Source organism: Saxophila tyrrhenica (genome assembly GCF_035928015.1).
Source record: "Saxophila tyrrhenica strain CCFEE 5935 chromosome Unknown scaffold_7, whole genome shotgun sequence".
NCBI lineage: Eukaryota > Fungi > Ascomycota > Dothideomycetes > Mycosphaerellales > Extremaceae > Saxophila > Saxophila tyrrhenica.
Window position 1 is genome coordinate 424,923 of NW_027041739.1, and position 25,217 is coordinate 450,139.

Below are 25,217 nucleotides of genomic sequence, written 5' to 3' on the forward strand. Positions count from 1 at the left end.
ACTCCCACGTCTGCCGGCGCATCATGCCTTCCTCCTGCAACGACATCCGTAGGGACTACAAGACTATCAAAAGATGTGCTAGACGATGCTAACCATCGGCAGGCGCCGCACTCGCCTCGTGTCTCCAGAATTCAGATTGTGTACTGGTCCACCGCAACACCCCTGCCGACTGCCTCCGACCGCCACTCGCCGACACCCTTCCCACCCAATGTCAGCAACTCAAGCACGGCTACGGCCAATGCAAACGAGGCATGATTGACATGCGGAAGCGCTTCCGTGGCAACAAGCCCATTTCAACGAGCCTGGAACTCGAGGGCGAGAGCGCCGATCTGGACAAGACGGAGGTCCCGATGCTGTACGCTGGCAAGGGTGGATTCGAGGGCGTGGGACCGAGAAAGACAGATGGGAGAGAAAAGAGCGAGGAGGAGATGGAGAAGGCTGGGTTTGAGCGATTTGTGAGGAACGACGGGAGCGTGGACTGGAGGAAGAAGTGATGCAGGCTACAGACATTCGTGGAAGGCTATGGAGTAGGTCTGAGATGGACCGGTGGCCAGCCCGGAGACGAGACCAACATTGGCGATATAGTGCTGGCTTGTCAATGAAGGAATGACCCTACTCGAAATCGTCCTGATGGAGGTCTCCGGAGCAAGGACTGCGCAGCCAAAAGGAATCAATCATGACCATCGTGGAGAACCCGGCGCCCTCATCGGCACCCCAGCCAGATCGCAAGCTCATTGAGTTCTGGGGCTTTCATCATCATACTACACAATTCGCGGAAGTGGTGGCAGAAGGATTGACTGTTGCGCCCTCAGAAATTTATGCCAAGGTCACAGTTTGGAATCATGGGGGCTGTGAGATGGACCAACCAATCTCCGAAATACAAGATGAATCTTGCTACGAATTTTTGAGCCGCAGCTCACCCGATGGAATCATTGCAGAGCGCCCATGAGTCTGGCAACATCGTCGTCAGAGTGCCTCGTCGGGCTTCAGTCCTGTAACGCCAGTCCTTCCAATTTGACATCAGACTCCGCCTCTTGTCCGTGCCGAAAAGATTCCAGAGACGACGCGAAAACCGGCCCCATGCTTCCTCATGTCGGGACCGAGTGCTCGTTCGGAGCAAAGGGCTCACAGCATATATGACGGCTGCCAGGCCAACTCGATTGCTCCGGCTTTGATCGACGAGCAACAACTACTCTGCTCCTCTTAAGCCTCGAACATCATGGGACAAACAACAAGATTGTGGGCCGTACTGGCGGGACTGTTCTCCATTGTGGCTGCTCACGACGTCGCCAATCAAAAGGTCCGTTTCTGAAGACGTCGATGAAAGCCTCCGCGACTAACAGACACAGGTCGACCAACTTGCAGCCGCCTTGAAGGACACGAACGGGCAGATCGAGACTACCGACAACGGTGTGCAAGTGAATACCTCAAATTCCCTCCGCGCTGGCCCTCGCGGCTACAACCTCCTTGAAGACACCACGGTGCGGAAGAAGATGATTCACTTCGATCGTGAGCGTGCGCCCGAGCGAGTGAGTCTCACTGAACCAGCGATCCCATCTACCCGACTAATCCACCCTCCAGGTTGTCCATGCGCTCGGACATGGCGCTTACGGTACTTTCTCATCCTACGGTGACTTCTCCAACCTCACGACCGCTTGCTGGCTCCGCGATGGAGCTGTAAGCGAGGTCTTCACTCGCTTCTCCGTCGTTGTGGCGAGCGTTGGTGGTTCCGAGAGCGGACGAGACACGCACGGCTTCGCTACGAAAATCTACAGCGAATGTGGCAACCAGGACTTCGTGGGCAACCACTTGTCCTCCTTCTTCATAAATGATGGCGCTGATTTCCCCGACCTTATCCATGCTGTCAAGTATGAGGCGGACAAGGGCTTTCCCACTGGGGGTGTAAGTTTTCACTTCTAAAGACCCTCTAAGCTGAATTTATACTGACAAGTCTTCTCCTCACCAGACGGCGCACAGGACAGCATACGACTTCTTCGGCCAGCACCCAGAGGGCGCATTCCAGCTCATGAACGTCCTATCCGATTTGGGCATACCACGCGACGTTCGTCACATCTCCGGCAATGGTGTCCACACGTTCCGCTTCATCAACGTTGAAGGCAAGAGCACTCTCTTCAAATGGTTCTTGCTGCCCAAACTGGGCCACCGTTCGCTTGCCTATGATGAGGTGACTAAGATTGCCGGCAAGAACAACAACTTTCAGCGCGTGGACCTCTACAACAACATCGCTGCTGGGATCTATCCTGAATGGGAGTTTGCTGTCCAGCTGTTCCCCGACGATGGATCGTACATGTGGAACGGCTATGACTTGCTCATTCCCACGGTCATCGTTCCGTTCGAGAAGAACCCGCCGGTCAAGCTGGGCAAGCTGACCCTCAACCGGAACTTCAACAACTTCTTCGCCGAGCCGGAGTCCATCTCTTTCGCTCCCTCGAATGTCGTCGATGGTGTCTCATTCGTTCCAGACCCGCTACTGCAATGGCGTCTGATGAGCTACGACGATACTGCCACGCATCGGCACGGCTCTCCAAATGGATTCACGCTACCGATCAACCGTCCCATCGCTCCGGTGAACAACAACTACCGTGACGGGTACATGCAGCCGTACATTTTCGAGGGCAATTCAACTTCCACTCCGAACGACATCGGCGGCGTACAAGAGCCTGGTGCCAACGCAGCGCTCCACTACACATCCGCAGGAGAAAGGGCTGGTGCTGGCCCGGTCGGGAGATACGTCGCCCAGTACGACTGGTTTGGCCAAGCACGCCTGTTCTGGAACACGCTTGACAATTACGCTCAGCAGCACACTGTCGACGCGTATCGCTTTGAGCTTGGCAATGTCGGGAATGCGGATGTGGTGCAGCGTTACATCGACAATACGCTGGATAAAATCGATACCTGCCTTGCTAGACGAGTCGCTTACGGCATCGGAGCGACTATGCCTCCGGCCAACACGACAGCGTCCAGATCGACCATGCAACGGAGGAGCAACTCTTCGCAAGCAGAATTCCCGAGTCTATACCCGCTCGGTATGGGCCTGGAACCTAACAAGAGCAACGAAGGCCTGCAAGTCGCCCTCGTCGCCAACGACACCCTAGGCACAGAGGCAGAAGTACAGGCCATGATGTCGCTGCTCTCAGCGCAGAAGGTCTCCTTGACGTTAGTCGCACCCCGGATTGGGATGCTGAAGACTGGTGTCACGGCCAATGCGAGTTTCATCACCACCAGCGACGTCTTCTTCGACGCCATCTTCATCGGCTCGTCGATCATCTCCAATGGCACGAACAGCGCGGGGCTAGATACAGACCCTTACAACTTCGTCATGGAAGTTTATGGGCATGGGAAAGCTATTGGTGCACTCGGGACGAGTGGCAGTGCGATTTTGAATGGCTTGGGTGTTGGAGGTGAGGCTGGGGTTTACAGCGGCAGCGCGATGGATGTTACTGTGGGTGTCCTAGACGCGCTGGCCGGGCCTGTTCGGTTCCCGCAGCGGTTTACGACTGATGATGTGGAGGCTATATGTGGTGCTGCTTAGTTGTGAGATGGGATGTTTGTGGTTGCGCCGGGACGGGATTGCGCGATAATGCTTCGAGGTGGCCAGTGGTCCAATACATTCATGTAATCTTACTGCAGAATCTACCTCACGATTCTCTTTCCTGCGATATTCGCCATTGCATTTGGTAATGACATGAAGTGAGGTGGAGGTGTATCAAAGCGGCGGGGGGTCGAGAGCAACCTGGATCTCGGAAGAGGGTCTGCAAGGGCCGAGCGGGCCGCATTTCACGCGCCAAAAACACACGCTGCACTGTAACAACATCCACACATTTGTCCTACCTACGACGACAACAAACGCGCAATTCGTGTATACCGCCTTTCGACGTACTCTACCCCCTCCTAAGCGGGTGAATGAAATCGCACCGCCAAACCCAGGACTAGCGAGAAGGCTGCGTCCCCTTATCAGCACCCTCGATGAAGCACGCGACATCCTGCCTTCCACGCCTCGGTCGGCGATAGAGGACGGGGTCGCAGACAGCTCAACCTCCCCACCATGGCCTTCCACTTCAACTGGTCGCCGCTCATCGCCGACACCGACCGGGTGCGACACATGCTCACCTCGTCCCTCAACAAGTCGCCCAAGCCGCCCATCATCGTCGACGACATCTTCGTGAACGAGCTGAACCTGGGGTCGACTCCTCCGTCATTAGAGATACTTGAGATTGGCGATCTGGCGGAGGACCGGTTCAGAGGGATATTCAAGGTCAAATATGAAGGGGATGCGTATCTCACGCTGCAGACGCGCGTGCAGGCCAACCCCTTGAACACCTTTCTGAGTACGAAGCCCTCGTTCGCATCTCCTACTCCGCTCGCCGCGAGCTCCGGCCTTACGATACCGCTGCAAATCACGCTGTCAGATATACGACTGTCTGGGTTTGTGATACTGGTCTTCTCGAAGCAAAAGGGTATCACGCTGGTCTTTCGGAATGATCCGCTGGAGAGCTTGAAGGTCAGCAGTACGTTTGACAGTATACCTTTTGTGCGGGAGTACCTGCAGCGTACGATCGAGGCGCAGTTGAGAGTGTTGTTTATGGAAGACTTGCCAGCAATAATACACCGGCTGTCGTTGCGGGTCTTCTCTGAAGAGCATCGGCCTTCGAGTGATGGGGAAAAGGCTGCCGAGGCTGAGAAGGATAAAGAGGCGATAATGCATACCAACCACGACAGAGACGCTACCGACGACGCTCACTCTGTCACGAGCACAATCGACTCTTCGTCCTTGTTAGATGCGTCAGGAGAGGCATACGCATCCTTCTCACAGAAGAATCTGGTCCGACTGGCAGCTTTGTCCGAGAGCCAGCGTACGCTTAGCCTGTTCACACCAAACATCCGGGATGCAGTCTATCGGGCATGGACGAGCGCTGCAGAACGGAATGCGGAAGGAGCGGCGTCAGGCTTGCATTCCAAGAGCAGTCTTCCAACCCTCAGCCGCATCAATTCGGCATTCAACGTACAGCATAGCGTTTCCCACTCAAGAGTTCCAGGGAGTGCTGGCACACTGTCGTCGGCTGCAAGCCACACAAGTGACGCACCTTCGCTTGCCACCAGGCCCAGCCTCGCTGCCCACTCGTACACTTCAACTTCGTACTCACTCGGTTCGGGCCGATCTCGACCTCATGGGACGAGGAAACGGAAGAATCGGGTGGTCAATCTGCGCCGAGACCGCGATGGTCCGACCGACGGCGCGTCTGAGACGATGAGCGTGGGGAGCAGCTATGAAGATAGCGCAGGGAAGAGCGAGAGCATGAGCGCGAGTGGCGAAGGCCATTCATCGTCCGGACCAGAGCTGGACAGTACGGTGCTCACCTCATCCAGCATCCATAAAGCTGGCTACGAAGGCGAGGTACACACACCACATAGCAGTCCCCAGAAGAAGGTCGACTTTCGACGGCGGCCGTCAATCAAGGAAGTCGAACCGCTGCCGGATGTGATTGCAGGCGCTGAGAGATTGGAGCCAAGAAAGCACAGAAGACCTGTCACGCCACGGAACCCACAGAACCAGCTAGGCCATCCGTTCGATGAGCTCGATGCCGATCCTACGCCTAGACAGAGCATGTATCTGCCCGAAGATCCAACACACACGAAGCCCTCAAATCCGCGACGAAATCTCGAACGACAACAGACGATGCCGCCTCAAACTCAGTCGTCGACAACGAAGCAACCGCCAATGCCACCGAGCCTGCCGAGATCATCCTCCGAGCTGAGCATTTCCGATCTCCTGCCGTCGTATCCTTTCACGCAGGATGGCAAGGATGGGGGAAGCAGCTCCGGTGGGATATTAGAGCAAGCCTGGATGACGAAGATGGCCACCGAGATCGCGCGGAGGGTGGCTGAAGAAAGAGAGCGGCAGCAGGATGTTCACGCATCTCGTCGAGCAGTGGGCAAGGGCGATCATGGAGAGCAGGTACAGGACATTGAAAGCGATGCACCGCCAGCGTATGTGGGATGAGGATGGAGTGACGGGTGCGGGTGCATTGGGAGGAGACTCTTCATCGCGGCAAAGCGCAGGATACCCCTATTTGATTGGCATGGCGTTTACGATCTGTTACGACTTACGAGACATGCCATGAAGCTTTCGTGGTACACTTGTAATCTTAATGCTACTTACACTCCACCTAATAAATCTCCCTTGACGTCCTTCCCCTCGCTATCTTCTGCCCCCTGCTTTCCTCCACCGCTGCCGTCGTCAGCCAGCAGCTTCTCCACAGCTTTGACCTTCTCTTCAGCGGTCTGCCGCTTGTCCGTTCGACTGCCCACACGGATATCGCTTTGGATCCTGACGACGCCGTTGGCATGCAGCATGCTGTGGCATTGACCGATGATCCGCATGCAGTCCTCCCATGAACCCTCTTCACATCTATAAGCCAGAATCGTGACATCTCGAAAGACCATTCGATAGCCTACCTAGCGTAGTCCCAGCAGAATGCATAGTATACTTCACCCCACTCTGCTTCAGCAGCCTTTGAACCTGAGCGACTTCCTTCGAAACGGAGGCTGTCGGCGTGCCCAGCGGGATGAGGCAGAAATCTCCGATTACGTTAGTACGATCAATCAGGGAGGGGACGTGGACGTACCGGCCGTGCATGACGACGGAGTAGGTAGGCTCGTGGGGTCGGAGTCGGCCATTTGATGGAACAGGTTGTGGAGTTGGGGTGAGGAGTCCATGGCTGGGAGGTGTGGGATGTGGAGATGGGGCGATGAGCTTCATCACGACATGATATGGAGAAGGTACGACCGCCGAACACTGCGGATGCTGGGTATTGTAGCACATAGAGCGGCTACAGGTACATAATGATTGGCAATACTAAATAAGGCTGTTCGCCTATAAAACAAGTATGGCTGTCATTTTTCGCGACCTCACTTCACATAGAGTCGGTCTCCCACAACTGTTTTGGTTCACCACTTTGAGCCATGGCGTCGAGACTAACCATTCGAGGCATCTGCGTATATCGTTGCAGGTCGATCCTCGTGATATGGTCGGTCCCAGTGTCGCAAGCTCGTCAACAGTCTCCTGTTGTAGTGCTTGGTATTCGCAAAACTAATCTTCCCACGTTATGATGTGGTGACCACATCTGGGATGCAGACTCTAAGGTCAAGCACACGTGGCACAGCGACTCAATTTCAGCGTCAAGATCAAACATCGGGCTCAGCCGAGACGCATAGGTGATTTTCAAGAGTTTACGGCGGTAACGGCGGCTTCTTGAGTCTCCGTGCTCTATTGTCAGGCCAACTCTGAGATCTTGTTGCATTGACCGAGAAGAAGGAGGAGACCATGCAAATCAACTGCGGCTGTTTAAGCTCTAGCGCAACTTGGCACTTCAGTGAAAACGATCAAGACACATACATCGAGTCTCGAAGGCTAACAAATGAGCGAAACTGGGATCGAGGGTGAAAAGCATGTCCATCCCAGCCTACTACTCATTCGGAGAGTCGCCACGCCTGCATGCCGGACACCCTTCTACCGCCAGTCAGCCCGGCCAGAAGCTCTGGTTGAAATATCTCAACGAAGGTGGAGCGAACATTGTCTTTCGAATACTGCCCATCAGTGAAGATGACGAGCTACCACCTCATCTACAAGGCCGCCTCCTACGCCTAAGGAAAGATCTGCCTCATGTACAGAGCGCTGAAGACCAGCTAGCAGCATACCATGCCCACTTCAAACCGCTCTTCCCGCGTGAGAACCTCACTGAGCAGATCGAAATCGAGCTGGGTGATGGCTTGGCCTCTTCTGTCAGCGATGCTCTGACACAGCTGGACAGGCCATCGCATCGTCTGCAAGACTTCCTGCCAGCCGAGGAGAGGACGGGTATGCTCGTGACAGATATGACGCCGGGTCCTGACGAGATCCTGCTGCAAGTCAAGCCTAAATGGCTCGCTCAATCTCCAAACGCCCCGCCAGATGCCAGACGTTGCCGAACGTGTGCTTTGCGAGCCCAAAGAGCCTCGAAGAAGATCCGGACGGCCACCGACGCTCAGGAGAGCTGTCCGTTTGACCTGATCAGCAACGATGAAGCTGATCGGAGACGGGCTGCCGGCAGGCTGACAGACCACCCTCTGCTTCAGAAGTTTTTGATCAACGATGCCCAACCCCTCCTCCAGAAGCTGCGCGATAATCAGCAAAAGTTAGACTTCCAAGGTGTGCTGGTGATAAGTTCAGACACAGGTGCCCTCGATTTGTGCAAGGCCATGACACTTCGCGATTGCACTCTCTTCCTGAAGCTATCTGGCGAGGCCATCGATGCAAGATTGGCTGACCTGGATCTCAAGCTGCCGGAGAAGCTGGGACGCTGGAAAAAAGTAGAGCAGGAATTGATCGACCACGGATGGTATAAGAATACTGAGGACAGCGAGCACTGGGCTAAAGAAGAGATCTGTCTGCTGTCTCGCGCGCGAAGCTGAAACCAACCCACGTGATCTCGTTTGTATAAGCGCTGGAGCTGGAATCAAGCGCTGTGTTCCGTGAGGCGCTTGACAATGTATCAGACTTGCATGAGTTTCTATGAGCATGAGCATAACATGCGAACGATGGCCCGATCGCAGAATTTGAGTGCTTTGATCCCTTTCCACACTCGACGTCGACCACGACCATGGCACCATCGACTTGGGCCGACAACCCTTATATTGCATGCGGAGGAAACTTCTCTTCCGACCTGGCCTGCTCAAGAGGAACGACCTGCATTCCGTTAGCATCAGACTATTCAGCGACGCTGTGCTGTCCGACAGGATATGACTGCCATGTGATACAGCCCATCAGCTGCGACACCTCCCTCTGGAACATCACTACATCGCCGGACAGCCAGGTTCACGCATCTCGGTCTGTCACGTTGAGCACTTGCAATACCTTATGCTGTCCTCTCAGCTTCTCTTGCAACGGCAGCACAGGTTCGTGTGAGTGGCAACCACTCGGAAGCGAGCTGGCCGTGGGAGGCGGTCGAAAACAACCCAGCACTTCTACTCAGCGCACGACTCTTCGTGGAACGACCAGCACAGCCTCTGCGACCACTGCGCATGCCACTCCGCCGCCTCAACGCCCATCCCAACAACCATCCCAACACGACCCTTCAAGTCCAGGTCAAGACGGTGGCTTCACTCCCACGACGACAGCACTGATCAGCGTCCTAGCCGCGCTGCTTCTCATCTTGACAGTCGCTTTCGTTTGGCGTTGTGCGCGTCGAAAGCGACGCGAAAGACCGAATCAAGCCGCCATAGCTTCGAGCGCATGCTGCAGCCATTGCATCGAATGGAATTTGGAGAACAGAAGACGTTGGACGCCCGTCGCAGAGCTTGGAATGCGTTCACCGGGCGAGCTGTCAGCACGTTGCTCATTGCTTCGACGCCCGAGGGAGCTTCCAGCAGCTTACTTCCGGAAAACCGCAAGTTTCAGTTCAGAGGACCGAGAGTTAGATGCGTGGTCGTTGCATGGATGGACGAGGCGAAAGAATGAGTGGGATTGATAGTACCTTGTAATTAAAACTAAACGCATAGCAATGACACCCAATATGTCTTAACAGACCATTAATGTTGCCTCGTCCATTTTGATAAAGTAATGCTGGCGCTGATCGGAGACGGACTGGATGTGAATCGGCAGGGAACATGGTATGAGAAGGCTCGCGACCGGAAAATGCGCCTGCTCGAGCGAGGAGATGGCATGGCGATGACAACGAAGCCGCTGCTTCACGACCTCACGTGAAGGGCACTCATATACTGAGGAGAGGGTTGAAGCTCACTTCTCCCGCAGCGTACCGGTGGCGACAGCGAGACAGTGCCGGTCTCTTGTTGAATGGCTGGTGTGTCTTTTGTTCGCGCCATCGACATGCGGCATCCGGATCGACGTGGCAGCATAACCGTGAGCGTGTCAGGTGCGATTTGGCTCGATTGTCATGAGACATTCGAGCCCCGATCGCTTGCGCGAGCTTTCGAGCGCGTTGTCGTTCGGGCAGGTGCTGAGCGGGTGTCGTCAGAAGAGAGTGCTAATGAACCTGCAGCTAACATCGTCAAGACGTCTGTTGCGAACGTGAAAGACAGCACGTGAATATTGAGCATGTGAAAGATCGAACGCTGCACACATTACCATACAAAGCAGATTCCGAGATTCCGTGTCCAGGTAGTGGTAGCGCTCGTTGATCTGACCGCGAAGCAAGGGAGGTGCAAGGTTCAGGCATTATCTGCCGAGGTCGGCGCGTCCCGTCTCGAGCAAGCGCAGGGCTCAGCGCGACGGCCGCTGTTGTGATCGTATCTTGCGCCGTGATGTACCGGAAGAGAGCAGGTCGTGTTTTGCCTGGCTCTACATGGCAGATGTGAGGGTGTGAGAGCACTGCTGTTCGTGCCTTCTGTTTGTGCGAGGGAAGTGATGCTATGCAGGTCAAAACTCGCTGGCCGACATCGGGCTGCATTGCTCGTCAGGTGACATGTGCTTTTTTCGCGAACGACCACACCCATCCTCAAACTGACCTCAATTCTGTCGCGAGCAGGTTGACGCAGCGTTGCGCGTAAGACCAGCGGATGTCACAAGCGGCGTGTCGGCAGTGACAGCGAGAGCATTCGAGTTTGATTCGGAGGCCGTGGGCGTAGATGGGGTGGTGAGAGAGGTGATGAGAAGGGTGGCGACGCGAATGGCACGTCTGGCGTCCGTAACAGCATGGTTGAGAACCCGGGCGCCCGCCTGGTATCTAAACTAGGACGCTGGTAAGAGTGATTGCGCTCCAACGATGAGATCTCGGTGTATCATGGCTATGAGCCATCGATGAAAGGCCAGTGTTGATGCTCGACTTGGTCTGGTGGCGATCTGGTGATGAAACACGAACGTCAGGCGTGCACGGTTTCGAAGGTACCGCAGCATTTCCACTCTCATATCGCGAAGCGCTGACCTCTCCCCGCAGAACTATCCAGCATGAAGTCGCGCCGAAAATCGCGTACGGTAGAACCGAGACGCTGGGCTTAGTAGCTGTGTCGTGGCCGAGAAGAGCTGGTACTGAAAGGACCCGGAACGAGCGAGAGGGGGGGGGGGAGGGCGGCAACCGGGAGGCTCCTTGAATGGAGGAAAATGTTGTGCATGTGTCCGTTGAGGGCGTTGTCGTTGCTGCGTCTTGCTATTGCGCAACGCATACTGGGCCTGAGGACGGCGTTGTGACTGCGTGCGGTGCTTGCTTGGTCTTTGCGGTGGCGGCAGGACAGTGGTTCGTGAGGCGCTCTTGACCAGGATCTGGATCCGGCTACTGTGGCGGCTCAGAAGAAGGGGCCGGCAAGGAGAGGAAAACAAAAACCAGGAGAGAACGAGTCTGGGTGGCGCCGCGATGGTTTGGGTGAGGTGAAGAGTAAGGTGGTAGTGTGTGTATTGACGTGGCGACGCGGAAGTAAGCCGATGTTTATCCGACGCGCACTTTTTCAGGCTCCTCAGCACGCAAATTTCTCGCTCGCGACATCATCGACATTCCACAGAAGAAAAAAACACAAACCTCATTATAGTTGACGACCGCTGGAGCTACTTCGGCAAACACAGCGGAGGGAGGGCGAACGACGGGAGGCCACGGCAGCCGATAGGGGCAGGGGGTGGAAGTAGGGGTGCCGCTGGAGGTGGCAGAGGCGGCGGGGATGGCCGACAAGGTGGCAGACGCCAAGCAGGTCCTCCTTCTCCTGCCTAATCAGGCTTCTTGCCGTTGAGACCAACTGCGGTTGGTGCTGGTGGCGCTCAGCCCCAGCAGCCGGCAGTCGCGCCGCAGGCACAGGCAGGGTTCGCACCGCCTACTGCACCCGCTGCCATGCGGCAGAACAAGAACTGGGGCGGTCTGGCGCAGGGACAAGACCAGAGAGGCAGTGTCGGAAGATTTGGGCAGGATCGTAGCCAGAGGGACACCTCGGCGCAGATCCGCCCAGTCGAGCGTTGCGATACGTGTCACAAGCCTGGACACAAGTGGTGGGACGATCGGTGTACCGAAGCGTGCATACATTGCGGCCGCCCAGGTTATTTCCGCCGAGGGACTGTGTGCCGGATTGGTGAGGACTCCGGTGAGTACCATCCCCAGGCAATAGTTCAGGTAACGGAGGATGAGCGTCGGCGGCAGATTGAGCTGCGTACCGAGATGAGAGTCCAGGGTCGTGACATACGCACTCAGTGGGAATCCTTTCACGACTTTCTGGGTATCATGCTCGCGTTGCCGGGCCCTCCCGGCTCATCGCCAACACAGCGGCCAGTGCAAGGGCAGGACAACCGCCCTATATTACCAGCTTATGGCCGGAGAGGTCCGCAGCGTGGCTCTGGTGAAGCGATCGATGGTGCAGAAAGGCGCGAGGGTGGCGGCGATCGTCAGGCTCATCAGCAGCCTGCGGTCGAGCGTGAGGCAACGAGGAATCCCAACGCTTGTCGCAAGAGGTCGCCTCCTCCACATCTCCAAGACAAGGCCAAGAAGAATTGGCAGCGTAATAAGCGCAAGGAGTTGAGAAAGTGGTACCGTGAGCAGGGGTTGGAGGCACCCGCTGCGAACGACCAGGGCGATAAAGATGGGGACGAGAAGATGGCAGAGGCTACGGGGGTTCAGCCGACTGAGAGTCAGGCTACAGAGGGGAAGCCGACCGAGGGCGAAGAGGTAGAGGGTGAGGCGACGACCCCAGCCAACGGCGAGTGGGATGAGCTGTATGACACCACGCCTCCACCTTCAGCCCGGCTTTGAACTCCTGATCCGCACCAGGCCACGGCCCGTGAGGATTTCGAGCCGGCGGATCCGGAGGTGGAAGCGAGGATGGCGCGGAAGCTGTGGGAGATGGTCGGCAATGGCACACAGGGTGTTCCCGTAGGCCCAGGTGCATGGCGGTGTTGCCGAGGATGAGGGTGATGGCGGCGATGATCGGGAGTCGACCGACATATGACGGCTCGAATGCCGGAGGAGGTTATCAGACCGCTCCAGGCGGGACTCCTTGATCGATCCAGTACGGGTGAGGAGGCTGATGCGGTGTTGGCCGCTGTGTTTAGATATTGTATCAAGACATTTGACACGCCCATACCTTGTTTCACCTTACACATCCACATACCATTCCCTCTTGCTATATCGCGAAGACCATCCGTTGGGAGAGAGGCTAAGCGTGGATGGCGTGAAGATTGTGGTCGCGGCTTCCATCTTCCATCCCGAACTACGACATGTGACATAGGCAGAACTATGAGGCACGCTATTGCATCACCTCCATCTCGAAACTTCAACCGTGTGTCTTGGTGTCGAATCATTGAAGAGGTTAATCAATAGGTATGGCTGGATGTGTAGTCCATTACTGGCAGCGGAGGCAGATCCCAATGCCTCATGCTGCCTCTCCTCGACAGCAAGGCTTTTTCAGATATGTCATGTCCTGAGGCTCAGTAAAATCGCAACAACCGTTAAAAGGCGTTGACAGAGATCATGTCGACTACCGGTCATGCCCAAAAGACAGGAGCCGTCAAGCTTGCTCGAAGAAAGCTCACGAGCCAGAGCGCAATGCCTCGACGACAAGCACCCTCGACTATAGCGCCTTCGACGTCTGGAGGCCGAGGCTCAGCAGAAATACCTTCGGAGCGTACTCACCGGAAGCGCAGTAGAGCGTGATGAAACGAGTCTCACATCGTGATCGTCCATCTCCGCCTGCTGCCCGTTGCGGTATGATCGCCGTATGCATCTCCAACAAATACAGCTGCCAAGCGCGTTCAATGCAACCAACAAATAGCGCAGCGTCCTCGAGACCGAGGCTCCCGTGGCTTCTTCCTGGAGTTGCAGAGAGGCGCTTGCTGGTTTGGTTTGTGTCCTGCAGTTTTCCGTTCGTCTCCATCCAATGAACGTGGGGACAATGAACGCTTACTCTTTTCAAACTTTTTCTCCGCTTTGCCAACAACTGTCAGAGACAAGCCTCGGCTCCTGAACCTGGGGTAAGGATGCGGGAAGGCACGGCGGATCAAAGCTTAGTGTAAATTTTGGTCGATCATGACCGGGGTCTGTGGCGGGAAGCAGACGAGTTGGGAGAGTTGGCAATCCACACACCACTCCATGTCCGCAAGAAGGGGTGAAACGAGATGGCAGACAGAACCGCAGGCCAAAGACTGCAGCCAGTAGGCCTCCTCCCAAGTATCGATTTGCGCGACCGGACTACCACATGCTGCCACACCTGGTGACCATCCTGATCGAGTAGTGTGGCCGTGCCAGAAAAGCCAAATTCAGATGCCGTGGTATGGTCTGAAACGGCGATCGTCCAAATGTGTCGACATCTCAGGAGAAGCCACCAGCGTCAGGGACCCGATCTGTTGCCCCTCCTCATACCACCTGAGTCTATGTGTTTGTTGGAATAATGCCTCGGTCTCCATTGGGCCGTTGAATCCCTACCGTATGTTGTTATATGTAGCTGCGTAAACTCGCCCTCGATGTGTCAAGCTGGCCTCTTCTCAACAATCTTGACTTCCGTTTCGATTCGCCATGAAGACCGTCTTGTTTAGCCTTCTCTTCTCAGGCGCGTACGCCTTCCCCTGGGTCGCCAATGAGCCTGGTGTCGTATCACCATGGTCTGAGTTCGCCAACGGTCACCGCCTCAAGGCGCGACAGCAGGCGGGCATAGGTGCCTGCCCGTTCAACGCGAACCACAAGCCGGCGAACCCCATCACCGACAAGTACCCGTATAACGGGGCCAAGAACGGTCTCCCTGGCAAGGGCAAGGGCGGCTTCCAGGTCCCAGCAGATGTAAGGGACCACACCGTTATCCGCGTGCAAGGAGATGCTGACGATGCTGTCTTGTAGGGCGACACTGCACATCAGTTCGTCGCGCCTGGGGCCAACGACATTCGAGGACCTTGCCCAGGACTCAATGCCGCGGCCAACCACAACTTCCTTGCTCATGACGGCATCACCACCTTCAACGAGCTCGTCGACGCTCAGCAGAACGTGTACAACGTCGGCTACGATCTTTCTCTTCTGCTTGCAGCCCTTGGCTTGACGCTCACCGACGGTGACATTGTCACTGAGAAGCTTTCCATTGGCTGCGACGCCACGTCCCGGACCTCTTTCAATTCAGCATTGACCGGCAGCGAGCCAGGTCTGAATGGCCACAACAAGTTCGAAGCCGATACATCGTTGACACGCAACGACTACTTCCTTGCCAATGGAGATAACTACAAATTCAGTAAGTTGTGCAACTCCCTCAGGCTGTCTCAATCGCTGACCTTCCTCCCAGACGGGACTCTGTTCGGCATGATGGATGATACCTGCGGGTCCAACTTCGATCTCCAAGGCCTAGCCAAGTACCGCAAGCAGCGCTACGAGCAGTCATTAGCCCAGAACGGAAACTTCTTCTTTGGGCCACTCTCTCTCCTCCTCTATGGAGCAGCCTCGTTCTTGTATGAGCTGATGCCGAACGGAAACCACGGGTACAAGCCTGACCTCGAGACCATCTCAACTTTCTTCGGAGCGAAGAAGAACAGCGACGGCACCTGGGGCTACACCGCGGAGAAGATCCCGGACAAGTGGACCAACAGGGTCAGCCCATACACCAACAACGACGTCACCAGCCAGATCTTGCAGATGTACCTCCTCGACCCAGTCTTGTTCGGCGGCAGCACGGCTCAGGGAAAGTTCGACACCATCGACTTCGGCGCCATCAAAGACGGAAAGATTGATGCTGGCATCTCAGCCACGTCGACGTCTTGCCTGCTTTATCAGCTCGCCACTGGCAACATCCCATCTTCTCTGAACGGGCTGGTGACTCCGACGGTCAAGGCTCTGACCTTCATCACCACCAAGATCTCGCCTTCCTTCAAGAATTTGGGATGTCCAATTCCATTGACGTAGAGGCGGAGAGGAGGCTGGTGCGATCACCTTCCTTCAAGAACTTGGGATGGTTGGTTCTGGAGGTTGGCGGAATTGGAGTTGTTAGGGCCGACTCGTAAGGGCGGCGGTGGATGGGAGGTGTGACGAGTGGTTCATTCTATCGCTAGCGCCGGGAGAAGATGATATATAAGTTGATGAGTGCGATTGAGTAGTGTCTTAACGATCACTCCCCCACTTCCTTCAAGCCTTTGGCCTGTTTGTCTCTGGGCCCTTTGAAGCATGCCAAGGTTCCGAAATGGTAAGAGCCTTATTTTCAGCAAGGCCCTGGGTGTCCTTTGGCCAGAGTGCTTCGTTGGGAGCTGATGTAGGATCCAGGGTTGAAGGCGAAGGCGGGAGCTGGTGTTGGGCGGATTTTTCTGCGTTCCTCTGTTGAGCAAGCACATGTAAGAAGCTGAGTCTGATTGGTGACCGTGTATACACCAGATCAGACTCGTCGATATATCCAGTCGCGAGTCTGCCTCTGTCTTGGAGTGGTGGACCACGATACTGTTCAGGTCAACGGTATTCAACGGGTGATGTTCCACGTAAGCCAACAACTCCTGGCACGGAGTCCGGCAATATCTCTCCAACGCGTTCTCTAGGAAGTTGGCAACCGCGTTTAGACATCTCATGATCCTCCAGCACACGAGACACAGGAGCCACGGCGGTCACAGTCATGACAACCTTCGCATCCAGCAGGCCATCCACTATACCAACAACACCACAACCACGTCCCACCTCCGCCCGCCGCACCAAGAAAGACACCCCTCGAACAGATATCTGGACATCACTCCTCCGCAGCACACGCCAGGCTCAGGCACGGTCGCGCACTCACAACCTCGATCACAGATCACTCCTGATTCTGGGAGGCTCAGCTCCTGACCAGCGGAACTTTGTGGAGAACTATGTCGCTCGTCCACCGCCGCCCACACCTCCAACCGCGAACCGACGTGAAGAGCCACGGAAGAAGGGTGAAGTGAGGTTGAGCAATCGCTTTGCCTATGGCTACGGGCATGTGACGTTGTTCTCGCCGCCACAGGGTCAGGGGGGCTCAGTGTTGCTAGGCGGCGAGGCGGAGGAAGTAGCAAGGGTGGAATGCCATTGTTTTGCTGGGGCGGCAGAGAAGGGGTACGAAGGCGTATTGCGGAAGGTGCTAGCGGCGAAGAGTCATAGCCAGCAGTCCAGCGCGGATATTGAAGAGGAGAGGATCACCGAGGGGGAGTCAGAAGGAAAAGATGCAAGAAGACCGAGTGTCGCGATCTTAATGAGCTGGCAGAAACCCTGGGAGTTTCTTGACATTCTCAAAAGATGGCTGGTGCTGCTCTCACAATCTTTACTGCCTGAGGGTGGGAGAAAGGACGAGAATCCAATGGAGGTTCTGAAGGAGTTTGGAGTTGGTGTGACTGTGGTGCTGCAGCATGTCGAAGCTCAGGAGGTGCTGGAGCGGGAGAACTACAAGGACGACACTTTCGACTACATCTCGCAGTGTCTGCGTACCTGCATACTGCCACTGGGTGCAGGACTCGTCTACACACCTTCGACGCCACTTCCATCGCAGCCTGGCGCGCCCTTGAGTGAAGTTCAAAAGGTCGTTTACGCAAGCCTGGGTCTCGATGTCGCCTCACTGCAACCAAGAGCGGGCGTGCGGCCAGGGAGCTCATCAGGCATACATCAAAAGACGAAGGATGATCTGCAGCCCCGGCACAACGTCGTTGACCGTATGGCCATCGTTGTTCCGAGCGGATGGGACAGCGTTGGCAAGATTCGACTCCTCTCTGAGACCTTTAGCCCGGAGATCGTCATGGAAGGATGGGCAGCTAATCTGGCAGCGGCGGTGTCATCTTTCAACCCACCCTCGATCGAGAAAGAGGAGCCAGTAATACACACCGACGAAGCAAACACGTCAGATGTGCTGGAAGCAACAGGCGGAGCGATGGAAATGTACTCGTCGCAGCCGTCACCCGACCCATCTCCTGTTGATGGTGAGCCTCCGATGTCACCGTCAAAGATGGCTGTTTCAGCAACTGCCACTTATGAGCGCACGGTCCAAGATCCGAATGCCCACAAAGCATCGAAAGCAGCTAAGCTTGAAGTGACAACGAAACCCGAGCAAGAGTTTCTGGCAGAGATGCGCGCACAGCTGCAACAGTTTGAAGCACATGATGCGGAGCGGCAACGAAAGGAGGGTGGAAGTAGTGTGCATAGCACAGCAGGCGCTCTGCAACAGACCCGAGATGGTAGCGGCAGTGCGGGTACCAGTAGTGCGTTGAGCGATCTAGGAGATGTCAGCTTCAACGTGGGTGGCGTCAGCTACAACACTGTGTCTGCCGAAGCGGCCATCGAGCGCCTGAAGAGACCTCAGCATCCTTCCAGCTCGAGTGGAGGTACCGAGTCGCCGACAGTGTCGACCCCGAGGAGCGGCACACCAAGACCGCCAAAGCGAGAAGGGCGGGAAGGAACACCGGTCACGTCAGGGGGAAAGACGGAGCTTCAGACGGAGAAGTTGGAGGAGTACTTTGCGTCGTTGATGAAGCGCAGTGGCGGTGGGAGTAATAGCAGCACCCCCTCCAAGCCTCCCCCATCGTCGTAGATAGCGTATAGCTCGAGATGCCCAACTGCATGTGAAAGCGATCTTGAGCGATCTTGAATTTACCCTGCCGTCCCGATAAGGTTTGGTGTGGTCTCACAAGCCTGCAGGGTCCTGGGGAAATCTTTATCGTCAATGGCAGCCAGCTCGTCCCACTTGCTTTTCCACCTCACCTCCTTCACACTCGCTCATCGCAGCATAGGCAACACAGGGCGCCAGGTCGTGTATTCTGTCGTTTCGGGCGGTTGTTCGTTTGCGCGTTTTCGAGGTGAGAAAAGAAGAGCAGGGAAGAAGTGGCATACCGTTGAGTGAGCGGTGAGCTATCTGCGAAATCGCACGGGCGGCTTCGAGTCCTTTCGATTGGCAAAGCAAAGCAAGACGAGCGAATATAACATGGCCACCAGGACTCCAAGGCCTTCGAAGGCGCGACCGTCGAATGGTCAGCACTCAGTGGGCCCGACGGCACTCAGTCCACCACAAGTTCGGCAGCCATTCACTCCACCACCGCGGAGCCGTGACGATGACGATAATGCCGATGGTAACGAGGAGGTTGTGGCGAAGCTTCAACAGCTACAAGCCGGTAAAGGGAGCATATCTGGTGGGCTGAATCCGAAGCCCCACGGCTCTTTCAATATCGAGGACATGGCTGTGTGTGCAAGTCCGGGGGAGTTTGCTCGTGCGAAGAGGAAGAGCGATGGCTCCCGGCTACAAGCGCTCGAGACTCAGAGCCTGGCGACGATGCTCCGGAAAGGCATTGTAAAGCATCAACTCGGCCTGTCGCTCAACCTCATCATTCTGCTCGGCATGAGCTGGTGTCTGTTCCCGAGCCTTCGGCAGACCTTGGAGGCTTTCTTTACGCTCAGCTACCAGTCGAACCTCCCAGGTCAAGAAGCAATGTACGGCGAGGGATTGCGCGATCTGTACTTCGTCGCCGCGTTCACGGTCCTTCTCATCGGCGTCCGAGCCTTCATGCTTGATTACGTCCTTACTCCTCTGGCGGGCCTCTGGGGTATCCGAAATCCACGCACTCGTGACAGGTTCGCTGAACAGAGCTTCCTCCTCCTGTACTACATCATCTTCTGGAACTGGGGCCTATACCTCTTTATCAGCGATACGCCATCACTCTCCGCATCCGCCACAGCACCAACCTCCAGCGCTTTCTCCAATTTGCTCATCTCGCTCTGGACTGGCTTTCCGCGGCTTTTGGTCCATTCAAGTATGAAGTTGTACTATCTTTCGCAGCTGGCTTTCTGGATCAAGGAGATTCTGGTTGTGCACCTGGAGGAGAAGCGAAAAGATCACTACCAGATGCTCACACATCATCTTGTCACAGTTGCGCTGATGGCTACAAGCTACGGGTATCGACAGTGGCGGGTCGGCAACGCGGTTTTGGTTGCCATGGACATCGTGGAGATCATTTTCCCGGTAAGTTCATAAGACAGGCGTCCGAAATTGCACGCGGCCGCAGCAAGATCTGTTGAGCTGACTTCTGTTCACAGACAGCTAAGATACTCAAGTATCTTGGCCTACAGGCAGCCTGCGATTTCGCTTTCGGCATGTTCGTCTTCCTGTGGCTGATCGCAAGGCATGGCTGTTACCTCACGATCTGCTGGAGTATCTACGCTCACGTGAACGAGGTTGTTATGCCGTATGGAACTTACAGCCTGAACGAAACTGTAATCGACCACAGCAGCGGTACTCCCATCGTGTCTGGAGCGCGTTTGGGACCTGACGGCGGTGAAGACGCATGGCGACACATTTTTCAACCATTCGTTGACACAGGCGCGGAGACCGTCAGCTTCAACGCGAAGATCCGCTGGAGTTTCCTGGGCCTTCTGCTGGGCTTGCAGTGCATCACGCTGCTCTGGTTCTTCATGATCTGCCGCGTCGTCCTGAAAGTGCTGCGTGGCGAGGGAGCAGACGACACGCGATCGGATGATGAAGGCGAGGACGAAGAAGAAGAGAACTCGAGCTCGACGCTCACTCCGGACTCATCTCCCGGACAGCCCATCACTCCAACCGGCGTTCCCTACACGATGCAGCCAGAGAAGCAGCGCTTCATCGAGATCGAGGCAGATTCGACCGAGTACGTCCGCCGAACGCCTTCCCGCTCCGGAACGAGTCCTAGTGGGAACGCGGCGTCACGGTCGCGGAAGGGCAATGCGTTTGCGTCTGGCTTGAACCTGGGCGAGCACAAGGACATTCTCAATCGGATTGGTTGCTTGAGCGAAGAGCAGCTGGCTCGCGAGAGGGAGAAGAAGGGTGAGAGATGAGAGGTGTTGCTGGGGTGGTCTTTAAAAGTCGTACTTGAGCCCTGTTTACTTACAGATAGATGGTGGTTGCATGATTATATACCCTCAGTATGTGCATATGGACCATTCTTCCGTCTCGACTCTTTCTCCTTCCCCTGATTACGCATTTGATGCACTGACAAGCCTCGTACTACAACACGAACGCAGGAGAAAACAGTCTGAGGGTTTTGATGCATGCCAGTGTGGACAATGGACGGTCGTGCGCTTTGCTTTACTAAAGACAACTCCATCATATCCCCAACTGAGCCTTACAGACTGGCGACCTCAATACACATAAATAAACTCATCATTCTTCCGATCCGTGAGATCGAGGAAAGCCTGCTCGCCAATCCGCACATGACGGCCTCCCACCTGCGCCTCTCCCTCAGCAAGACCGGTAACAGCGTCTTCCGGCTGCTCGTCGGCGTCATGATACTTGTCCTCCATGGAATGGTCCATGATCTTCGCAGGCTTGCCGTTCTTCACGCGCTTCCGCTCCTGCAGCTTGTTCAGGAACATCAGATTCCCGGCTTGCAGGATCGTGCAGGCAGCCAGGGCGACGAATATGGCGAGGACTGCCCGGAGTCCTGGGTGGTAGGTTGGTGCGTCGGAGGACTTGAAGAGCAATGGGCCGATAATGTTGCCTGCAGACGATGCGGCATTGTACACGCTCATGGTTGCTGACTTCTTGGTTGTTCCTGCGGTGTTTGCCACGATCCACGCCACGATCAGCGGGTTGCCTCCGAACAGGAAGGCCAGCAAGTAGTAGCCTCCAAGCAAAGCGCCTTGGTGTGCATCGGTGTGGCTAATGGTGTACAGCATTGCCAGCCCTGCAATTACTGGGATCGTGATAATAACCAAAATCGCCGATTTGATCTTGAATCTTTGCGCTGCCCAAGAAGCCAGCAAAATCACGGTAAACTGGAGCGCACCAAATGGCATATTCAGTAAGCTCGTCATGTAGGCATCGAGGCCAAGTCCACCAAGGATGAGTGGTCCAAAGGTGTTCGTAACGCTTGCTCCGACATTCAAGAGCAGAGCCAAACCCACCCAGAGGTAGGTCTTCGGCTCCAGTGCGAGTTCGAGTATGTGCGACCACTTGAAGTCTCTGCTACCGGTACCGGTTTGATTTGCACGCAGTCGTTCGATAGCCTTTGGCTTCTCCTCGTCCGTAAGGAAACGAGCTGAAGGAATGTCGTTGTCTAGCTTCCAGTACACAAACGGCGCTGTGACGATCGTCACAAGTCCGACGAAAAGAAAGATGATCTGCCAGCTTTCTAAAGTTTCCGAGGGGATGTGACCTAACCCATAGCTCAGAGCGCTTGCCGCGATGGTCGCCAGCCCATTCGTCGAGTACCAAGCCGCAACACGGATCGGCTGTTCGACTCTTCGGAACCATTGTGATGTGATAATCGAGAAAAGCGGGAGACATCCAGCCTCGAACAGCCCAAGGAAGAACCTAGCCGCGAGCAGATCGCCGTATGACTTGCATGCAGCCATTGCAGCTTGTGCGATGCCCCAGCCTAGGCATAGCGAGGGCATGAGGATGCGATGCGGGACCTGTGGACATAAGTTAGTATTGTAATAGAAATCTGTTTCTAGATATTTCGTACCTTGACAATGAGGAAGGACGAGAATGGCTGCCATGCTAGCTGGGCGATGGGAGCAATGGAGCCGACCAGAGAGTACTGGTCGCCTTTCAGGTTGGTACTCTCTGCAAGTCCAAAGATGGCGCCATATCCGAGCACGGATTTGTCGAGGATCTGAGAGGATTAGCAGGTGTATGGTAGGGACATGCGTCAGCGAAGTACTCACTTGGAGGAAGTATACCCAGATTAGCTGCAGGGGACGAATATCAGTCTATATCCTCCCAGAGAACAAGTTCGGAGGATGAGTTCCATCCTTTGCACTTACGATGGCGAGAATGACCTTGTCGGTCTTCCGTTTGATTCGTTTGCTCTACAATCTCACGTCAGTTGCCATGCCATCGCCTTTGGGTTCGTCTTCTTCTCCGCACCTCTTCCTCAGTCAGCGTCACCCTCTCGTCCCCAATGACCGACAGCGCCCTGTCGCCATGTTTGGAGCCGTGATACGTTATGTCATGATGCCCGGCCTTCTCCAGCTCATTGGAAGTCATCTTTTCAGACATTGTGGCCGCCGTGGACTTTCTGGGAGGTATGCTACAAGGTGAAAGGATGGAGAAGTCGTCCCCGAAGGCCAGTTTTGATCGTCATCCCTAACGTGGCTTGCGATCTGCGCGGCTTGTGACCGTCGCGTGGACGACTTCGTTCACTTCCCGCTCGGCTCGGCCTGTCAGTGAGGATGCCGAACTTTTGACACTTCCAACCCGACAGACGCCGACAACCAGGCGTTTGCGCCAGGTCATCAACAGGAAGGCGTACTGCGCAAGGCACTAAGGTGTTGTTGCTCTGAAACGTGCGGCGTTCAACAAGATGCCATCACTTCTCACCCAATCGCCATGCTTAGGAGCTTCATCTGAACATCGGCCGACACAAACTCGTTTTCCGATGCAAACGCCGACGGCTCATCAGTCGTACTGTGCCTTGCGTATGGAAAAGGTGTCGCGACGTGGCCGTTTGACTGCCCCGTCGTCTCCCCAGACATAGGCCCCATACCCCAGGCCGATGGTGGAAAGACGAAATGCACTTACGGGAGCAAAAGATTGTTGTTCCAACATTGCTGGGCAGGCCGTTCTACCTGACAGCCTTCATCGTTATATGTGTCTGATAGTTCTAGTGATATGCTTACCATACTTTGGAGAGCGCAAACGATCAGTACCATCCGTGAAGGCGCCTGACTCGATGTTTGTCATCTTGGTTGTTTCTTCCTCACGATTTGACAGTGACAGGCGGCTAAACGCCTCTGGTCCGAGAGGAGGCTAGCATCGGTGCGGTCCGTGTCGGGATCTAACCTCAGGTCGTCTGGAGATCTCGAGACAGCATCTTCAAACCGGCCACAAGAGTGTATTAGATCCGATTTCTCGGAGAGCCATTTCGATGATCGAGCGAGCCAGACGAAGACAGGTCATTCTCTCGGACATTGGACACGATGTACCTCCGGCGAAGTGGATTTGACCAGGTCGCAATGTCCGTCTGGAAAGGTATAAAGCAGCGATAGCTCTCCATCATGGCATCACAACGGCTTCGTGATCTCCATCTCAAGCAAGAGTGAGCACTATCTTCAGTTCTATCGACATCCCGCATCAACTTGAACGAGCTGTCATTCAATTCCTAGCTTTCCACATTACCAGAATGTCTCAAAAGTACGCTGCCGACCAGCCAGCTGGCTTCAATAACCAGGTCACAAAAGTCGCCATCGTGGGTGCTACAGGCTCCGTCGGGGAGTACATCACCAAGCACCTCCTCGCCACCGGGAAGCACAAGGTAACCGCCATCACTCGCGAGGACAGCAAAAGCACCATGCCCTCCGGCGTCAACGTCGCCAAGATCAACTACGACCAGCCCGAGTCGATCGCCAAGGCATTGCAAGGCCAGCAATCTCTCATCATCACCATGAAGACGGGCCAAATCGAGCCCACGAAGAAGTTGGTGGCCGCCGCTGCGAAGGCCAATGTCCCATGGGTTGTTCCCAACGAGTACTCGCCCGACCTCGTTGCGGACCCGAAGATGGGCAACGAGACCGGCCTTCTCCCTGCCATCGTTCCAATCCGCGAGGCTATCCGCGACCACTGTGTGAGCTCATACGTTGGCCTCTTCTGCGGGTATTGGTACGAGTATTCTCTCGCCAACGCCCCGCAATGCTACGGCTTTGACTTCAAGAACAAGATTGCAACCTTCCTCGACGATGGCCTGACCAAGATCAACACGTCGACATGGGAGCAGTGCGGTCGTGCTATGGCGAGTCTTTTCAGCCTGCCTCAGTACCCGCAGGATGCCAACGACAAGAGTGTGACAATCAGCCGTTGGGCCAACGATGCTGTGCGTGTCGAATCGTTCTTCGTCAATCAGCGAGATATGCTTGACAGCATTCTCCGCGTGACTGGCGAAAAGGAGTCTGATTGGACGATCAAGTACCAGCCCGCGCAGGAGCGGTGGCAGGAGGCTTGCGAGATGATGAAGGAGGGCGGCTCGAAGGCTGGCCAAGGATATATCCAGAAGATGTATTCGAGGGTCTTTTACAAGGACGGAAGCGGTGACTTCACCGACAAGTTGGATAATGAGCGCTTGGGTTTGCCGAAGGAAAGCCTCGACGAAGCAACGAAGAGGGCGTTGGAGATGGTTGAGGGCGGGTACAACTACTTCGCTCGTGGGTAGTAAGATGGAGGATAAAGTCGTTTCTGTATCAGCATCTCGTGGTATACGTCAGCCCACAGCTTCTCCCTTCATGACTTGGCATTGGTGTTCAACCGCATTCACTCCACCAAGTGTTTCGAGCCCACGTGCCAGCCATATGCGACAAAGGCGACGTAGATGTCTG

At 55.4% G+C, this 25,217-nt stretch overlaps 12 protein-coding genes across 12 annotated transcripts; 9 read left to right on the top strand and 3 right to left on the bottom strand.

Annotated features, from left to right (window-relative positions):
- Positions 1 to 23: 23 nt before the first annotated feature.
- LTR77_004862 (uncharacterized protein) lies at positions 24 to 494 on the top strand (the record flags this gene model as incomplete). The annotated part of the gene is made up of 2 exons (XM_064802112.1): positions 24 to 48; positions 103 to 494. 2 exons carry the CDS (start codon positions 24 to 26, stop codon positions 492 to 494), a joined length of 417 nt encoding a protein of 138 aa, XP_064659473.1.
- A 725-nt stretch (positions 495 to 1,219) lies between these two features.
- Positions 1,220 to 3,553, top strand: LTR77_004863 (uncharacterized protein; the record flags this gene model as incomplete). The annotated part of the gene is made up of 4 exons (XM_064802113.1): positions 1,220 to 1,300; positions 1,350 to 1,529; positions 1,582 to 1,902; positions 1,967 to 3,553. 4 exons carry the CDS (start codon positions 1,220 to 1,222, stop codon positions 3,551 to 3,553), a joined length of 2,169 nt encoding a protein of 722 aa, XP_064659474.1.
- Positions 3,554 to 4,066: 513 nt separating this feature from the next.
- Positions 4,067 to 6,022, top strand: MDM34 (ERMES complex subunit; the record flags this gene model as incomplete). Its single annotated transcript, XM_064802114.1, has 1 exon — positions 4,067 to 6,022. The coding sequence occupies one exon, from the start codon at positions 4,067 to 4,069 to the stop codon at positions 6,020 to 6,022; it is 1,956 nt and encodes a 651-aa protein (XP_064659475.1).
- A 155-nt stretch (positions 6,023 to 6,177) lies between these two features.
- ECM15 (UPF0045 protein M15) lies at positions 6,178 to 6,738 on the bottom strand (the record flags this gene model as incomplete). Its single annotated transcript, XM_064802115.1, has 3 exons — positions 6,178 to 6,422; positions 6,478 to 6,600; positions 6,648 to 6,738. The coding sequence occupies 3 exons, from the start codon at positions 6,736 to 6,738 to the stop codon at positions 6,178 to 6,180; spliced, it is 459 nt and encodes a 152-aa protein (XP_064659476.1).
- A 732-nt stretch (positions 6,739 to 7,470) lies between these two features.
- On the top strand, positions 7,471 to 8,472 carry IPK1 (Inositol-pentakisphosphate 2-kinase; the record flags this gene model as incomplete). Its single annotated transcript, XM_064802116.1, has 1 exon — positions 7,471 to 8,472. The coding sequence occupies one exon, from the start codon at positions 7,471 to 7,473 to the stop codon at positions 8,470 to 8,472; it is 1,002 nt and encodes a 333-aa protein (XP_064659477.1).
- A 3,359-nt stretch (positions 8,473 to 11,831) lies between these two features.
- LTR77_004867 (uncharacterized protein) lies at positions 11,832 to 12,740 on the top strand (the record flags this gene model as incomplete). The annotated part of the gene is made up of 1 exon (XM_064802117.1): positions 11,832 to 12,740. One exon carries the CDS (start codon positions 11,832 to 11,834, stop codon positions 12,738 to 12,740), a length of 909 nt encoding a protein of 302 aa, XP_064659478.1.
- A 1,758-nt stretch (positions 12,741 to 14,498) lies between these two features.
- LTR77_004868 (uncharacterized protein) lies at positions 14,499 to 15,863 on the top strand (the record flags this gene model as incomplete). The annotated part of the gene is made up of 3 exons (XM_064802118.1): positions 14,499 to 14,759; positions 14,817 to 15,198; positions 15,250 to 15,863. The coding sequence occupies 3 exons, from the start codon at positions 14,499 to 14,501 to the stop codon at positions 15,861 to 15,863; spliced, it is 1,257 nt and encodes a 418-aa protein (XP_064659479.1).
- A 694-nt stretch (positions 15,864 to 16,557) lies between these two features.
- LTR77_004869 (uncharacterized protein) lies at positions 16,558 to 18,471 on the top strand (the record flags this gene model as incomplete). Its single annotated transcript, XM_064802119.1, has 1 exon — positions 16,558 to 18,471. One exon carries the CDS (start codon positions 16,558 to 16,560, stop codon positions 18,469 to 18,471), a length of 1,914 nt encoding a protein of 637 aa, XP_064659480.1.
- Positions 18,472 to 18,861: 390 nt separating this feature from the next.
- Positions 18,862 to 20,741, top strand: lag1 (Sphingosine N-acyltransferase lag1; the record flags this gene model as incomplete). The annotated part of the gene is made up of 2 exons (XM_064802120.1): positions 18,862 to 19,893; positions 19,968 to 20,741. The coding sequence occupies 2 exons, from the start codon at positions 18,862 to 18,864 to the stop codon at positions 20,739 to 20,741; spliced, it is 1,806 nt and encodes a 601-aa protein (XP_064659481.1).
- Positions 20,742 to 21,044: 303 nt separating this feature from the next.
- Positions 21,045 to 22,908, bottom strand: LTR77_004871 (uncharacterized protein; the record flags this gene model as incomplete). The annotated part of the gene is made up of 5 exons (XM_064802121.1): positions 21,045 to 22,319; positions 22,373 to 22,522; positions 22,575 to 22,598; positions 22,674 to 22,718; positions 22,777 to 22,908. The coding sequence occupies 5 exons, from the start codon at positions 22,906 to 22,908 to the stop codon at positions 21,045 to 21,047; spliced, it is 1,626 nt and encodes a 541-aa protein (XP_064659482.1).
- A 317-nt stretch (positions 22,909 to 23,225) lies between these two features.
- On the bottom strand, positions 23,226 to 23,592 carry LTR77_004872 (uncharacterized protein; the record flags this gene model as incomplete). The annotated part of the gene is made up of 2 exons (XM_064802122.1): positions 23,226 to 23,425; positions 23,529 to 23,592. 2 exons carry the CDS (start codon positions 23,590 to 23,592, stop codon positions 23,226 to 23,228), a joined length of 264 nt encoding a protein of 87 aa, XP_064659483.1.
- Positions 23,593 to 23,906: 314 nt separating this feature from the next.
- LTR77_004873 (uncharacterized protein) lies at positions 23,907 to 25,054 on the top strand (the record flags this gene model as incomplete). Its single annotated transcript, XM_064802123.1, has 2 exons — positions 23,907 to 23,947; positions 24,031 to 25,054. The coding sequence occupies 2 exons, from the start codon at positions 23,907 to 23,909 to the stop codon at positions 25,052 to 25,054; spliced, it is 1,065 nt and encodes a 354-aa protein (XP_064659484.1).
- Positions 25,055 to 25,217: the final 163 nt, after the last annotated feature.